Genomic DNA, 17,119 nt, shown 5'->3' with positions numbered 1-17,119 from the left:
CTTTTAGAGCAATGTTAAAAGAACACCCATCTCACACTTTAAAAAAAACTACACCTTTCACACAACTCAGAGCAAGTTTTCACCTTTTCTATTATTTCAGCATAACAGAAGTGGTGTCAAAGTCAACAAATTATGAAGAGATACTTTAAAAACATGTCCCAGTATTACAGAGCTGTGGTGTCATTAACTCATCTGTTTATACTCAGTGGTACCTTTCCCTCAAACACCTTTCATGCCTTCACCTGGCCCACACCATGTTATGAGCAAATGGCTTTATGCATCCTATCACTAATTAAGACAGAAGTCTTGAAAGAGAATGTGAGAAAGGAGAAAGCCTGGGACTTCCCTAGTGAGACATGCTGAGTCCCCTAATGGAAGCAGAAAGGGCAAGTACATTTTATCCCAGCACCTCTAGAAGAGAGTTTTTGAACAGTGAACACACTTTTTGCAGTTTAACAACTGTAATCTGCAAGTTCAGCTGTCAAATCTTTCCTCCTGCCCATTTATAAGAAATCATTTTCTCCTGCAGATCCTGCTCACAAGCGTTTTTAGATCTCTGCTTTCACTAGGAAGCCTTAGTACTGCCTCAAGAAAAATGAAATATCAATTCAATTCTATCAACAGTTTCCTGGGCATGGCAATTAGCTATGAGCTGCTTATATATAAGTATTCCATTTTTCCAGTCATCATTACCTTTAAGAAATGTAAAACTGGCATCTGGCTTTCTGGGTTTTGGTTTTGTTTTTTTTTCCCAGGGGCACATACAGCAAATACAGCACTCTGGCTCCTCTAAGAGGATGCCACCCAAATCTTCTCTTTGTACAGAATCAGAGATGAACTGCCTTACCAGATAAACCTCCTTCTACTCTCAGATTATAATGCCATAAAAGAGAAATCAGATTTAGGGCTAACAAATGGATTATTTTTTTCTTTTTTCTTTAAAAAATTGATTGAAATGAATGTTCCTCTTTATTGTTATGATGTGCTCCCTCGTTTTTCTAAAAAGAGACTTGATTAACTTCTATACCAATTAAAAACAAAAGTAGGCCTATTATTAGTGTGGTTTGAAAACGTCAGCAAGGATCTATTAGTTTCCATTATTTTTATTTCCTAAAATATTCTCCAAGTTGCAACTGCATACAAAAAAAAAAAAAGAGTAAATTTTAAGATAAATTTCAAATTTTAGTCTTTCATCAGCTCCTACTGAAAACAGCATGATTTTCCTATGATTAAATCTAATGACCGATTGTTACATGAACTGGATTTTTTGGACACAGTTCAAAAGACTAGAGGAAGCAGTGACTAAAAACAAAGTGGGCAATTTTTAAAGCCATGATAGCATTGTTTTGATGGCTACCTGCTACTAGGGGTAAACATAAACCTAGGAGACCAAACCACCTTTGCATTAACAGTTGGTACAGCACCTCAGCTTATACTTCCATCAAGAAACTATGTCCGGTAATTGCATTCTGGAGTACAGAATGATTGCTTTTCCCACACAAATGGCTAAGAATCCTCATAGGAACTTAAATAAATGCAAAATTCAACTTTGCCCTTCAAAATTTCTGCACCTTAATAGCAGTACCACTACGTATTAAAGAAATAAGCGACTACTTGTTTCTTACCTGTAAATCTAGCTCTTGACATCTCTGTGCCAACTCTTCTTTTTCTGCTAGTGCTTCCTGAAGATCTTCCAAAGCTTTTTTAAGCTTTTAAAAAATAAGACAGTCAACCATTCATTTTTGAGTGGAAAACAGACCAAGCAGTTTGTGCAGATAGAAAACAAAAAAGTGCAATTTATTGTTGAGGTTCTTTTATTTTAACTTCTAGAACTGGAGAGGAAGAGCAGCCCTCTTCTTCATTTAAGGGATGGCAAGATACCAACTTATTGTTCGGGCTTGAACTACAAGGACAACAAATATCAGGCAGTTACCTGCTGTTCCATTTCGCTTGAAGCGTCACTTGTGGAAGGACCTGTTATTTCCTTGCTCATGAGCTACAGAAACAGGACACAGGAAAAGAAAGTTAAATCAGAGGTTTAGTATCTGTAAATTCACTGTCTACTGAGTACCAATCCTATTTTCCACCATGCCCTTGCATCCTTGCAATATATCAGAACAGTTTAATAATAAAACCACTTCACGGCTGGTAAAGAATTTAAACAAATCTAGAATAAAATGCCTTTTTTTTTTAACTCCTCCCTCCCCAAATTAGTAGTAGCATCTTATTGGATGAATCTGTGATCTGTTTAAGTTACTGTTACCCCCTAGCCAAGTTAAAAAATTGAGTAAGCCAGAGGATGGGATTTCACTCAATTAATTTAATAGTTATCACACTTCTTTGTGCTACGTCAATTGCCATTAAGTAAACAATGGGAACATAAGAATCATAGAATCATAGGGTTGGAAGGGACCTCTGGAGATCACCTAGTCCAACCCCCTGCCAGAGCAGGGTCACCCAGAGCAGGTGGCACAGGAACGCGTCCAGGCGGGTTCTGAATGTCTCCAGAGTTGGAGACTCCACCACCTCTCTGGGCAGCCTGTGCCAGGGCTCTGCCACCCTCACAGGAAAGAAGTTCCTCCTCAGGTTCAGGTGGAACTTCCTATGCTCAAGTTTCTGCCCGTTACCTCTTGCCCTGTCCCCGAGCACCACTGAGAAGAGCCTGGCCCCATCCTCCTGACACCCACCCTTTAAGTATTTATAAGTGTTGATAAGGTCCCCCCTCAGCCCTCTTTTTTCCAGACTGAAAAGACCCAAATCCCTCAGCCTTTCTTCATCAGAGAGGTGTGCCAGTCCCCTCATCATCTTGGTAGCCCTTTGCTGCACCCTCTCCAGCAGTTCCCTGTCCCTCTCGAAACGGGGAGCCCCGAACTGGACACAGGACTCCAGGTGCGGCCTCACCAAGGCAGAGTAGAGGGGGAGGATGACCTCCCTTCACCTGCTGGCCACACTCTTCTTGATGCACCCCAGGATACCATTGGCCTTCTTGGCCACGAGGGCACATTGCTGGCTCATGGTCATCCTGTTGTCCACCAGGACTCCCAGGTCTCTTTCCACAGAGCTGCTCTCCAGCAGGTCAGCCCCCAACCTGTACTGGTGCATGGGGTTATTCCTCCCCAGGTGCAGCACCCTACACTTGCCCTTGTTGAATTTCATAAGGTTCCTCTTTGCCCAAATCTCCAACCTGTCTAGGTCTCTCACATAAACACAGCTCTCGCTGATCTCCAGTACAAAGATGTACACAGTATGTTTGTCAACAATTCTTCAGAAATAGAGTTTGGTTAGTCAGAATACAACAAACAGACTTACGGGTTTATTTCTCCCAATAGGGCATTTATAGCTTTAAAGACTATTCAGTCAATTTAAATCTAAGTTTTAAAGCCTACTACCAACTCCACTGCTACCTAGATGAGGGTGCAATTGCACATTACATTTTCTTTCTGGGCCCTGCTTGGTCCTGATCCTCCCAGATGATTTACAGACGTACTTACACACTTCCCTGACCTTTCCTTGGATGAAAGAATTCACAAAGATTGACAAATGGATATTCAGACTTCTCAAATGACAGCATTAGGCTATGAATTATTACTTACCTCTTGAATGGCAGTCATGACAACATGTTGAACAGACTCTTCAAGGGTCATGATATTCTGTATGTGTTCTATGAAAAAGAATTCGCAGTGACTCACGACAACGTTCATCTTAACAGCTTGAGTAACATGACATACTGTTTGCAGAAAGATCCAGAATAAACTATTATCTATAAAGCTTCTTCAAAACAAGTAGCGCTCTTTTTATACAGAGCACTACTGTTAACCAACATTATTATCCAGTAATATGATAGACAGGCATAAGAGATTATAAACTCTTCAGTGAACACATTTATACTGTGCATAATAGAGCAAGGAGATTTTAGGACATCTGTATTTCCACGGTTCTTTTTTTATAGATACACCTATGTATGTACATGCATAAGCTTTTGCAAAGAGTCAACAAGCTTGTAATTGAGTTAATAACTAAACCTTAATGAAAAATAAAGTAATTCCTAGCATCTTCATTCCCAATGCAGCCTAATGGCTTATGTCCCAATCAATCTTTGATGCAGTCATTTCAGACTACCTAGGAATCACACCTACGCTACTAACAGAATCACGCTGAGGATTCCTTAGCCATCAGAGCATTGAGCGTTAGCTCTGGTAAGGGGAGAGAAAACTCAACTGATTCAGTTTTGAGCCCCTGCAGATAAGCAAAAGGCAGTTTCTAATATAAGTTTTTAATTTAATTTGCTTTATTTGCATTTGAATAGGAAGTTCTAGATCTGTAGTTTTGGGGTTTTTTTTGGTTTGTTTTTTTTTTTTTTTTTTTTTTTTACACCCACCCTGAGCAAAGTTTGAGTTTTATTCACCAAAGTTTCCCAAAGATTTTCTGCTTTTAAGTGAACTCCAGTTTCAGAATAGGCATGCAACGTGCTGCTTGTTGACCAGATTAAGGTAGCACCCACCTTGTTTCCTTTCACAGTTGACTGCACAACCTAAAATAAGCTGCAGAAGCCTGCCCAGTTCAGTGGGATTCGAGTTCTCCGATATCTGGTTTAAGTCCGGAATAAGCTCTTCTGAAATCTGCTGACCCAAGAACTGAAAAAAAAAAAAAAAAATGAAGACAGAAAATGGACTCCCACTTTTGTCCAACATGAAAATCTGGTATCACGTGAGAAACCTGGACTCGATAAGCCACCCAGAGAAAACACTCTACTAGTAAGTTTGTTACCATAAAACTTATGGATGGGAAAGATTTTAACCATTAAACATGGAGATACACACTAAAAATACTGGCTTATGAGAGAGTACGTAGATAGCAGTATCAGATTAGGGGATCTGAAGAGGCCTAGACAAAGCAGATGCTCTTAACTCATTTGTCAGAGGGCTTGATACATGAAACCCAGATGTCACACACTGTGCCTCTCTTGGGCCAGAAAAGACCGTTCCAAATGTCTGTCTCTGTCCCTCAGCGTGGATGTGTGTTTGGGGAAAGGGGTACTCAATGCACTGCTAGCCAAGGACATTTACCATACTTGGGACCTCATATTTTTCTCTGAATAGGCCTAAATTAATTAAACAGCACTTAAAAATATATGCAAAACACCTACCAATTATTTAGTGCAATGAAGTTACGCACTTCAGTAAGAGTTGTATAAAATTGTTCCTGCAAAACCACAAGTTTTTAAAGTCTATTAACTGGGGGTTTAGTTAACTGACCACTTACTACTGTCACTTTTTCATGTGTAAGTTAAAAGTTCTTGGGCTAGACCTGAAATATGAGAGAATTAATTTATTCTACCAACAAAATAAAAACAGGAATTTAAAGTGATTCCAAATTCAGTTTCTCCCTAATCCTTCAAAAAGCACCCCATAAACCTAAAGAAGTTCTATTTCTGGGATTGCCAGAAAGCCTCAGGCAATACAGAAGGGCTTGGAACTCGGTATCACAACTAAACCCAGGTGAGACCAGGAAGCCATGAAATGATCTGGCAAGTTTTTCTATACCATACCCACTACGTAGCTGTAATCAAACTCCATACAAAATTCAGCAATTTTTTTTTTTTTTTTTTTTTTTTTTTTTTTTTACAGCACCCTTTTATGGCTACCATACTCATCCTGCGTAAGAGAAAACAAACTATAACCCTTACTACGTCCAGGAGGATTCGTAACTTATCTCCCAGTTTCCAAGGGAATATTGTAAAAGCTAGACTAGGGTTGCCGAGTCTGTTCTCTTGTGTATAAAAGGATTAAAACTTCACTAGACAAGAGAAAATACGAAATGCACACGCAAAAGTCAATGGGATTCTGCAGCTCAGTCCTTATGATATTCACCTGGGCAACGACAGAAACATGGTTTCCAGATTATACTCCAAGAGTCTTATCTAAAATACACCTGCTCAAGTTAATTTTACGCTCACTCAGACCTCCCAATTAACCAGATAATTATCATATACTTTCTGACGAAAAAGTCCTTAAAATAAATTACTTTGCCAAGACAAAAAAAAAAAAAAAGCTAGGTGAAGCAGGACAATCATCGTATTGTTTAATGATTAGAACAACAAAAAAAATTGCTGCTTTTTCCATACCTCATGATAGTAATCCATAATTCCTTGAAGTATCTTCTTCAGATTACTGGACTGATTGTTGTACATGAAAGATAAGGTTACAGACTTTTATTACAATTCTTAATTTTGCTGAAATTAAATAATAATTTATATTAAAATGTTTATATAGCAGCTCTATGAGAGGACCCTACAATGACAGGGGAAAAGAACTATTGCAAGAAAAAAATCCCCATGCAACAATGCTGGAAGGCACTTAAACTATCGACAGACAGTTCAAGTTCATTTACAAAAACCTAAAAAAAGTCTGAGCTTAATTCCGTAGTTTTTAGACTGCTAGGTAGTCTCAGCAGAGACACAATATCCAAACCCACAAACTTCCACTAACTTCAGATTTGAATACCTTTATTCTCCAGTTGTCACCAACATCATCTTTAATGCGATTTAGCCAAGATGCATCAAACCAAGCAACATCTCTGAAACAAAATTAAATGATTATACATCAACAAGCACACAAATAAATAAGATACCAAATTCCTAGCATTAACTCATCAGATGTTTGACTACAGTGCCTAATAAGGTATGAATTCCTGGAGATTGCAAGTTATACCTATGTCACAGGAAATCTCCATCCTGCTGGCTGAATTAAGACACTGCCTTCCAAGGCAGGAACAATTTCTGTACGTGCTTGGGCTAGCTACAGCTAGGAACACAAGGATCTGAAGGTCTTTGTTATGCTGAATTTTATACCTGACAAAGTGATCATAATGCTGTAAAGAAACATCCTCTTTTGACCAGTGCTGACATTATGTTTGGTACCTACTCTCCAACATCTGGATTTTCCAACATTTGCTACAACTGGTCAAAGGCACTTATCAAGAAAAAATAACATTTTAAACTACCGGCATTTCATACTTTTGTATGTCTTTGGTTCCCCTGGGTAGAAGCATATTCACTTAGCCAGCATAAATAAGGATGAGTTGCTGAGGGAGGTGTTTGCACACATCGAGCTGCCAAGCAATACAATTACAGCATATCTAACAATATTTTAACTTTTACACCATGCTGTTTATTCATTGGTCTCAAGCACCTAATAAAAGACAATTATTATCCCTAGTTGCATATCAACCAATTTGGTTGTAAAGAAGTCTGCCCACAGCCCATGGTACCCTAGTACCACAAACACATGGGAAGTGACCCTCAGCGAATCTTTACTGCGCAACCTTAAATCAATTTCTGCCATGCCTCCAGGAAAAGGTGAACTCTGTCTTTATACAGCACATTTAAAACCTTTTCAAGCAGACAGGTGGGTTGTTTTTGGTTGTTTGGTTTTTTTGTGTTGGGTTTTGGGGTTTTTTTTTGGGAGGGGGGCATTTGTTTTAAGTAATTTCTTAGTAATCAAAAATATAGTTTTAGCAGGAGATCGTAATGCAGACTTCTCCTTTATTATCTGAGCCCACAACAGCAATAAAACTGCAGTGATGACTTGTAGCACGAGACTTTCAATAAAAGACTCATGTTACAACCCTCTGAAGTCTGAAGTAACTGCAAATTTCAAAATTAGCGGATCACTCAAACCAAGTACCATTTGTCATCACACCAATAAAATGGGAATGACTTTGTTTTTGATTAGATCACTATTATTTTTAATAATAAAATTGCCATTGAAGTTGCACAATTGTTTTTTTCCACACAAGTAGCAAATTATCATTTAAATCCTAGAACTTAAATCTAAATCAAGTGAGCAATCCCAAGAGGAAGACAGCACAAAGACATGTCTTTTGAACTTTACGTTTCTCGTTCCAAAGAGGAACATATTGCCTGAGCATGGATATCCATGGAAATATTGTTGATGAGAAAAGTGAAAAAGATCATATCTTTCCTGGCCAATTATCCTTAAGTAGGAATTTAATACTGCAGTATTAGAATATCTCATCACCATCACCAGTCTATCACACTATTATTCAACTATTATATCATCGCCAAAACAACAATGTAAAGGTGTATTTTATCTTCTGCTATAAACTGTCTATGCTAAGTTTCTGACTAACTATACAAAAACCTTTGGGTGGGAGAAAGCAACTATGCACGTCAAACACAAAAACCTCAAGAAATGAAATAGCTTTTTTTTTTTTTCAAACTTAAGTATCAACTTACATTTGGTGAAGTACTTGCGCCATGGCAACCCCATTAGTCAAGTCCTGAACATCTCTGCAAGGTGCATCAGTATGGAATGTCTGCAACTAAAAAGAGGGAAAAACACTGTGTTTCTCGCTCTGTAGACAGGTACATGAAATTAGTTACCATCTTCGTTTTCCTCCTTAAGGCACAAACATTTAGCAAGATGTATTTCTTCTTGAAGCAATAGTCCTTCTTGAAATATTTATTTTTTAAGTCAACCTAATTATCTCAATATTTGTAACTGTTGATTATGACTAGTAGCTTAAAAAGTTAGTAGTAGCATGCTTTGCTTTTTCATGCTAGCCCTTGTATTGTAAATCAGGTTACACAATACTGACTTGGGAAACTAAAGTCATAGTTATCCATCGCTCAAATTATGTTGGAGTGCTTAGTTCTGGACACACAATTACCTAAACAAAAAGTGGTATCAGACAGGTGAAAGTTTGGGAGGCGGTGGGGGGTGGTGTAGTGTGTGTGAGAAAAATTCAGTCTTTTACTGTAAGCGTTTAGTAATATAAGTCATGACGCTAATAGAGACCCCTGAAATTATTTGGGGGTTAAGAATTTAAGGGAGAAAATTACACAAAACCAGTGGAAAAAACAGTTGTCTGAGAGCTACTACACACTTTAAGGATATGAAGATAGCTGAAAAAGACTGAACCATTTCAAGCCCTGTGAGCTGGCAAAATATTTCCTTGCAATTCAGGAATTCCCAAATTACTCTAAAGATGTTCCTATTTAAATACACAACTTCAAAATACTGCTAAAACCCAAGAAACTTTACCTAACCAGACGTAATGCAACTTTTCCTGGTCATCATATTTTATTCGTATATTATTCCTGGTGTTTATATTTAACATATATACATATTTTCCTGTTATTTTCCAAGCATCACACTACCTAGTGTTTAAACACAGGGCTGGACACAGTTTTACCCCATCTACATATTTCTTTCTAAAGATTAAGCAACAAAGTCCCAGTTTTCACTCTTCTCCTCTATTACAAAACCAGATTATAGATGGTAGCATTTTTATAATAAGTTGCCTGATCTATTCTATATGAATTGTTACATGCAAGCTTTGTATCCTAACTGGTGCTTCCAGGCACAAGTACAAAGTCCCTTTGTAGTAGGGCTACACAAACAAGATGCAACTCCCATTCCGAAGACTAAAATTTAATGGCTCAAGTGTTTTGCAGATAGCTTCTCCAAAAGCACCTCAAATGACATGAATACCTTCGACATGTCTGCATCCTTACAGAGCACAGCAATAAACACTTACCCAGCAGGCAGCTCTATGCACAATAACCAAGAACCCCATCATCAACCTGATGTATAATCCTAGTTTGTTACACATCCATAGGCAGAGCTGCTGCTGCTCTGCTAATTTCTGCCTGTAATTCTGATTGCTTCATGTATAAAGCCTTGAAACATGGAGGCATCCAGGTCCACAGATCACTCCGCAGACTGTAAAAAGTGACTGCAAACTCTGCAAAATACTCCACGAGGCTCCAGGAATTTGTGTCTCGGAGAACCCCTAGAGCACAGACAATAAGTACATCTGTCTCTAAGAGTCCCCAGTGAAGTTTTCTTCCATGAACTTGCCTGAGGCACTTTTTGCAGCCACAAACGGAGATTCTGCAGGATATCCCCTTGTCAGAGTTTGTCACCTCACCTCCCTTGCTTCTTGTACAGATGGTGAACACTCTCCCCCGGTTGTCTTCTCCAGGAGATCAAGTCTGTATTGACCTTTACCACACCCATCTCCTCCCACTGCGTATTTCCCAGGACCAACAGTCCTCATTTATTCAGCCAATACTCATATGGAAGCTCTCCCATACCTCCTATGAAGATGATAATTTCTTCTCTAAGTTTTCTGTTTTTCCTGCATTTAAGAACTGTAGGATGTGATTACCTCAATGTTAAAAATGTTTCCCCATTTTGGATATTACGTATTTTTATTAAACTATTCCCAAGCTTATTGGTAACATTTTGACAGAATTATCTGTTATAATTGCAACATTTCTATTCACAAAAAACCAATCATCTCAGAGCTAACTATTTTAGGCCAGAGTGCCGTTTCCACACGTGTATCAGTTCATCAGGTGGTTACACAGAAAAATAAAAGCTCATCAACAATTCTGTTAAGTTCAGCCTTCTTTACAACAATGAATAAAACAGAAAGGGGAAGTTTGCTGTTACTCTGATTAAGATGTGTATGTGAAATAGAATGGAAGCAAGAACAGATCCTTCTAATCTCTGTCCACTGTGAAAATTGACTTCTTAAACTCACTCACTACGTTCACAACATCCTAAATTACCTGTCCCTCTGTGAGAGGGCTTTCCCAAACATCCTGTGAACCGCAAGCTTCTTCAGAGGTCCCTGGAGAGTGACCTTGTCAAGCGTGTGGGAAACGGAGCTACTTGGACCAGAGTGGTGGAAAAGCACACAGAAACTCAGTTCCCAGCTGTGAGAATTTGAGGCAGTTGTCATTCATTCTGTGTTTATAAAGAGTGACCATGCACTCTGAATATTCGTGTGCTTCCTTCAGAAAGAGTCTAATCAAGCCAAGAAGAGAAAAATATGCAAAGCGCATTTTTGTTGGTTTTTTTTTTTTTAATTTGTTTTTCAATTAAAAAAGTATTTTTTTTAAATCCTGTGTTACAGCAAGTGAGAAGTCAGTAATCCCTGGAAGGTTATATAAAAGATTAAGCAGCACACCACGCACTGAAGCGGCTGTGATTGACAGCACTGGTTTCTAATACTCTAGCAGCCTTAATGCCAACGCAGGAACAGGCACACAGGCTTACGAGTCAAGACCGAGCATGACAGAATTCAGAGTTTCACGGCACAGTATCGTGATGCTGCTGTTTGGATATAGCCCCTTGTAAACCAAAGAAATTGCTACGCACAGGTACTACCATTTCACCCAAGCCTCCTAGAGCAGGTGAACGAAGCTGTAGAAAACCTTGTGAAACGCAACACTGCCTAACGTAGGCCAGTACCTCCCAGAAGAGAAACAGCTCATTAAAATTAAGCAAAAAGCAGGACTGAGAGACTTAGTTTCTCCATATATTTAAAAGTTACATAAGTGCCTAGAAATAACAGGAGAGCAGTATTAATTATGGATTGTCCAAACCTCATGCCAGCCCAATCATTTCCTCAAAACCGATTTTTACTGTACTTACAAAAACAAAAGGTAATGGGCATGGGGAGGAGGTTGGTAGAAGCAGCCGTAGACTTCAGGACTGTGTAGTACTCCTAACCTTTTTTCAAATTTGGTTAGATTTACTAAATATAGCTTCAAGGACATGCTGCTACTCATGCTGAAGAACACTTCATGAATCTAGCTTAAATGCACCATGCCAATTGCTGCTACAAGAGGAGGAAATATTTTTCTCTCAGACATACAGCTACTATGTTCATAATATACGTTTGAAAATTTAATTCTATATCATGTGACATTTAACGCCTTTCCTCTGGATTTCCTGAAGGCTCTATCCACCAAACAACTGTAGACTAAACAAGAGTGCTTACATTACCCAGGAGAAATCAACCTATCCAACTCTTGGGAAGGTATGGCCTCAACTTTATCTGCACAATGCAGAGTTGAGGTTCTACATTTTATACCCAGACTACACATACTAGGGACAGAAGTTTTATAGAGTTAGTCAGAGATTTTAAAGTAACAACAAACATTCACGTTTTTAATCCGAGGATATTAACAGAATAACTAAGCCAGTGACAAAGTTAACATCACCAATGCTGCCAGTGCCAAACAGGGCTACATGTATTGTGGAAAAAGCTTTCTGTTTAAGATGTTACCATGAATCTAGTCTCTAGTTTGGAGACAAAGACAGAAGCAGCCTCAGAGCAGTACAGAAAGACATTCAAGCAACTTTTGCCTTACTAGAGTAAAGAAAACACCTATTGTAATGGCACCTAAACATAGAAGATACTACTGCATCACTAGGCCTACTGCTGCTACTGTTATCACTCCACTCCTACCCAGAGATGGAAAATATTAAGGTTCACTTCACGTATACTAATCAAATTTTGTCATTCTGACTTAGAAAATTGTTTCTGTAACAAACTTGTGAGTTCAATCTCAACAAATATTGCGTAAGTCAATTTTCCTTGGAAACTCACATACATTTCCCCTATAATTTAATCTAACTCTATTATGGTTTTCCCGTAACACCCTCAAAACTTTAAATTTAATGACACCCGGGTTGGAGAACCAACAGATAATATTTTTATTTGTATTTTTTCTTTCTTCTCTGGATAATAAATGTTTTCTAATACAGAATTTGCCAAAATAAAATAAATAAAATCAACCACAAACAAGATCCAGTAGCAGAACACAGAAAATCATGAGCATCTCTTTGCTATATTAATGAGTAAATAAATTGAGAAACCTTTAGAACCACAGAGCGTTACAGAACCCTCTTCTCTTCAGATACAGAGCACTTCATTCCCCTGCTCCCCAAATATGGCTATCTTCAGCAGACCAGTTTTTTGTCTACTATTCAGTCTGAAGTTCAAGTTGAAAGGATGTCTGAAACATATCTTCATATTAACAAATGGTTTCTACTAAGTTGTAAATAAGGTCTCAGAAACAGGGTGTTAAATCTAAAAACATACATCTGGCAATGCATCTGCTGAGTGTTGTATACAAAACCTGAACACACAGAGCTGGATGTTCATTTACATCAACAACACTACACAAAGCTCTTTCAGTTTGAGCCTAGTTAAAGTTCCATTGGTATTCCCTTTAAAGCTCATGATGTAGTTACAACTACGCACTGTGAAAATACCAAAAATGAGACTTAGGCTTAAAATATTTTAAGCAGGAATTGTAAAAATTATAAGAGTTCAGCACTGCTGACAGGATTTTGAGACAGAGTTCAGGAATGCATTGATTTATTTTGCAACTGTATCACGATGGGAGTTATTCCTACCTGACTACCAAGAGGAAAAAAGTTAAAGAGCACAAAAAAGATAAAGAAAAGGATGCATTGATTAAGTGACAAAAGATATCCAACTCCAGAGAGGTAGTCATAAGTCAACTGAAGTTCTAAAGACCAACAAAACATTGGAAGCAAACAAGGTCACTAAAAGAAAAATGGAGGAAGGAAAAGAAAGGAGGAAATTGGTTTTCAGTGATTTATTACAGACTTTAATTCATTGAAACTTCTGTACTGTCATGCAGAAAGAAAAAGGAATACCTACTCAAGTAGCTGTTGCTATTACTTTTGCCAGTTTCATTCCTGGATCTCCACAATGTTTCTAAAACACTCCCTTCTTTCCCTGATTTACACTTCACATAGGCAAAACACCTGCTATTTCTAGAGAAACGCTTCACGCCAGGTAGTTGTGGCCTTCTCTGCCAAGATTTCATGCAGAAGTTCTATTTAGCAGAGCTCACTCTCACCAAAAATACTGCACCAGAATTACAAAGAAGGAAGCAGAAGAAACTTGGAAGGAACAAAGGATAAAAAGAACGCAAACTTAATTACTGAACTGAACAAATACCTGTGCAAGAAGCACGTAACACCACACATTTAGGTGTGTTGCGACTGACTAATTAACGCTTTAACCAACTGAAGGCTGGTATGAAACGTTCTGAGGTTTCTGCTCCTGTCAGCTCAATTCAAATTAATTGAATATATTTGTTACTATTGCTAATTACCGAGCAGTTTCCACAGGGAAAGCCACTGCCGGAGAACCACTACTCGGGCCTACAGGCCACTCAAAAGCCCACATCCGCCCTTCTGTTTGCAGGAACGCGTACGAACACCTGTTCCCCGGGCAGGACCCACGGCTCCAGCCGTGCCCGCGCCCCCAACGCCTCACCTTTCCCCCCGCTCGCCGCCCGGGCCGCTCTTACAGGAGCCCGGGCCGCCCATCCGCGCCGGCGGGTCCCGTCCCCCCAGAGCCCCTCTCGGCCGGGGGAAGCCGCTCCTGAGGGACCCCCCCTCAGGAGGCGCCTCGGGGGCCGCCCCACTCACCCAGAGGATGAGGCTGTCACACAGCAGGAGATCCGCCGGTTTCGCCTCCATGGCGGCGGAGGCCTCTTCCCCCCGCCCGCCCCCGCTCCAGGCGGCTGCGTGAGCGACCGAGGCACCGAGCGCGCTTACGCCCGCAACGACGCGTAGCTGACGTGACGTGACGTGACGTGACGTGATCGAATGTGACGTGACCGGGCAGCCCACCCCGCCCGCGCCGTTCCGAGCGGCGCCCACCTCCGCGCGGGGCCGGGACAGGGGAGGGGCGGCGGGGCAGAGGTGCTGTCAGGACGTATACGTCAGGGCCCGCCCATGCCTTCAAACTCCGGGAGTGGCAGCGGCACTGACCAATCACGGGGGAGGGGTGGAGCTGTTCGTGCCAATCACGGGGGGGACTCGGTGTGTGCGGGGTGGTGCCTCACGGCGGCGGGTCCCCTCAGCGGCCGACAGCGCTCCGTGCGGGCCCGGAACTGGGGGTGTGGGCGAAGGGGGGACGTGTCCCCTGCCCACGGGACGAAGCGTGGGCCGGGGAGTCAGCCGGTACCGCCCCTGCCCTCCCTCAGCGGGCAGCACAGGGGGCACCGCTCCGTCCCAACATGGCGGACGCCTCTTCCCGCCTCTGGGCCGTCAGAGCCGCTGCTGTAGGCCGGGGACGGACGGGCCGCGGAGGTGGCGGGGTGAAGAGGTGTAAGCACGGTTCAGACTTAACCTGTGCCTAAGATGTAGGTAGGTCAGCGCGCCTCTGCCAGCCACAAATGCTGCTTTCAGAGCAGGATACAGAATCGCTTAAAAAATACTGTTGTTAAATGAGGCCAAAATACCCATTCCTTTTTTTGGGCAGGCGCAGGATGGAAAGCGTTTAAGCGTGAGGCTGATGAGCAACTGTTTTAACCCCTCTCCATGAGGTGGAGCAACATCCTCCTCATCCAACAACACAGGTGGGACTGCGAAGGGCTATGGCAGTTTCACCTCTTCTTAAATTATATTGTCTTCCCCCCCCCCACTGGCTATTGTTAGCACTCCCCAAACCCCAGCAGACCCCAGCGCCTCCCAGGCGGCAGCCCACCCCGCCAGTGAGGGGTCGAAGGAGCCTGGCAGCTGCGGGGCCCTGCTGAGCCGCTCCTCCACAGCCAGTCTTTCATCCACCACCCAGTCTCCGCAGGCAGCCCTGTAGTCACTGCCTGCACAGCGCCTCAAACACCGCCAGACGGGCATAGAGCGCGTTCTTTTCATCCTACGTATTTCACTACATGATACCTAAAACGTAGGAGTACATTTTTTGTTTGATCTTTTCTATTTCGGGGGAAAAAAAAAAAAAAAACCCACACTGAAATTCTTTCACTTGCTTTCCTGTACTATATTTATTTCATAGAAAAACTTATTTGATCAGATCTTGGGTATGCCTGGCTCAGGATCTTGTCTTCTCTAATACCCTGCCCCAGACACTCCAGAGAAAAACCTAAGCACCTTACACTAAGAAGATGCGATTACCCTGTCTCCCTGCTGTTTCAGCACTAGAACTTCAGTAACTTTTGTCTCAAATAGCCTCTTCTACTAATTGATTTTAGCCATTTTTTTTGTTAGCTGATTCTGTTTTATGAAATGTTCTTACATTGCCTGTTGTTACTGGAATGTGCAGGATGACATTAAACACATCAGCGTGTAGAGCAGCCTAAAAGTGGACTAAATAACTTGAATAGTACCTGTTACAGGCATTGTATGCTCTTCTTTTTTGGCTACGCTACTCTAACATACATGCTTTAATTTTCTGTTACTAATTCGACTTTGACTCACAGAGATTAAAACTATGTAAAAGGAAGTGGCAGTATTTACATGACTATGTCCCCTCATAGTGCTGTCCAGAATTGATAAAGGCTCAAGAGTGGACCTGGATTTCTGGAAAGCCGTTGATTGTTTCCTTCACCAAAGGTTCTTAAAGAGATTTGGTTGCCATGGGAGATTATGGGAAATCCTTATTAAGAATAGAATAAGGGATAAAAGGTTTTTACAGTAATATCACACAGAGTTCTGTGCTAGGATTTGTGCCTTTGAGCATGCTCATGTTAGTTTTTTAATATTTTCACTCTTTTATAAGTTCTACTAGCTTTTGTTATTTTTTCCTTTGCCACTTCTCATTTCCTCCCTGTTTCTCCTTTCTGTTATTTTATATCCTTTCCCTTCTTAGGAAGCACCACATCCTAGCATCTGTCACTTCCTACCAACTTTTACCCAGTTTCCTCCGACCCATTTCACAGAAATGTGTAATTCTGCATTTCAGCTTTTTGATTTCATATACTTTTTCTCTGTAGATTCAACCTCTCACACACTTGCTTTCTTTATACAGTTTCTACAAGCAACTCCTTTTTTTCCTGGGTTTATGCTACATAAGCCAGGGAGCAGCAAAACCCAGCTGCTTTTCAGGGAACATGGAGTCAAAAGCAACAACGCAGCCAGCAGGGCAGGGGGTTCACCAGGGCCCCATCTCACAGTACCCAAGCAAGGCGAGCAGGGCAGCTCTGGGGATGTTCAACCATGAGTTCAGATAGTCAGGCAAGCTCATGGTGATGAGGCAAGTATAAGGTAAAGCCCAGAAGGTGAACCACCGGTCAGGGTCAGGCCCAGCGAGGGTAACCAGAGTCAGGCACAGTCCCATGATCACCAGGCGGTTCTGAGGTCAAGCTGGGAATTCAGTCCACAGGTCACAGTCCAGATCAGCAGAGGCTATGGCCAGGCACAGGCACAGCTGTGAGTCTGTTGAAGGCCAAGGTCTAAGCTTAAATAGAGTGGCCTGTGGGCAGAGGGTGTGGCGGAGGCACCAGGTGAGGCCATGA

The 17,119-nt window shown here is 41.2% G+C and overlaps 1 protein-coding gene across 1 annotated transcript in view; it reads right to left on the bottom strand.

The window, feature by feature from the left end:
* Window positions 1-14,538, bottom strand: part of HOOK1 (hook microtubule tethering protein 1) — a 29,443-nt gene extending 14,905 nt beyond the window's left edge. The window contains exons 1-8 of the mRNA XM_074598707.1: window positions 14,292-14,538; window positions 8,258-8,343; window positions 6,504-6,576; window positions 6,125-6,175; window positions 4,502-4,634; window positions 3,594-3,661; window positions 1,934-1,996; window positions 1,626-1,709 (exon numbers count right to left, since the gene is read on the bottom strand). Of these exons, the coding sequence (XP_074454808.1) occupies window positions 1,626-1,709; window positions 1,934-1,996; window positions 3,594-3,661; window positions 4,502-4,634; window positions 6,125-6,175; window positions 6,504-6,576; window positions 8,258-8,343; window positions 14,292-14,342 (609 nt within the window). The 5' untranslated portion in view covers window positions 14,343-14,538. The remainder of the gene's footprint in view (window positions 1-1,625; window positions 1,710-1,933; window positions 1,997-3,593; window positions 3,662-4,501; window positions 4,635-6,124; window positions 6,176-6,503; window positions 6,577-8,257; window positions 8,344-14,291) is intronic.
* Between the last annotated feature and the right edge of the window lie 2,581 nt (window positions 14,539-17,119).

Source organism: Larus michahellis, chromosome 8 (genome assembly GCF_964199755.1).
Source record: "Larus michahellis chromosome 8, bLarMic1.1, whole genome shotgun sequence".
Classification (NCBI taxonomy): domain Eukaryota; kingdom Metazoa; phylum Chordata; class Aves; order Charadriiformes; family Laridae; genus Larus; species Larus michahellis.
Note: the sequence above shows the minus strand (reverse complement) of the source record. Positions and strands in the feature narration are given on the sequence as shown.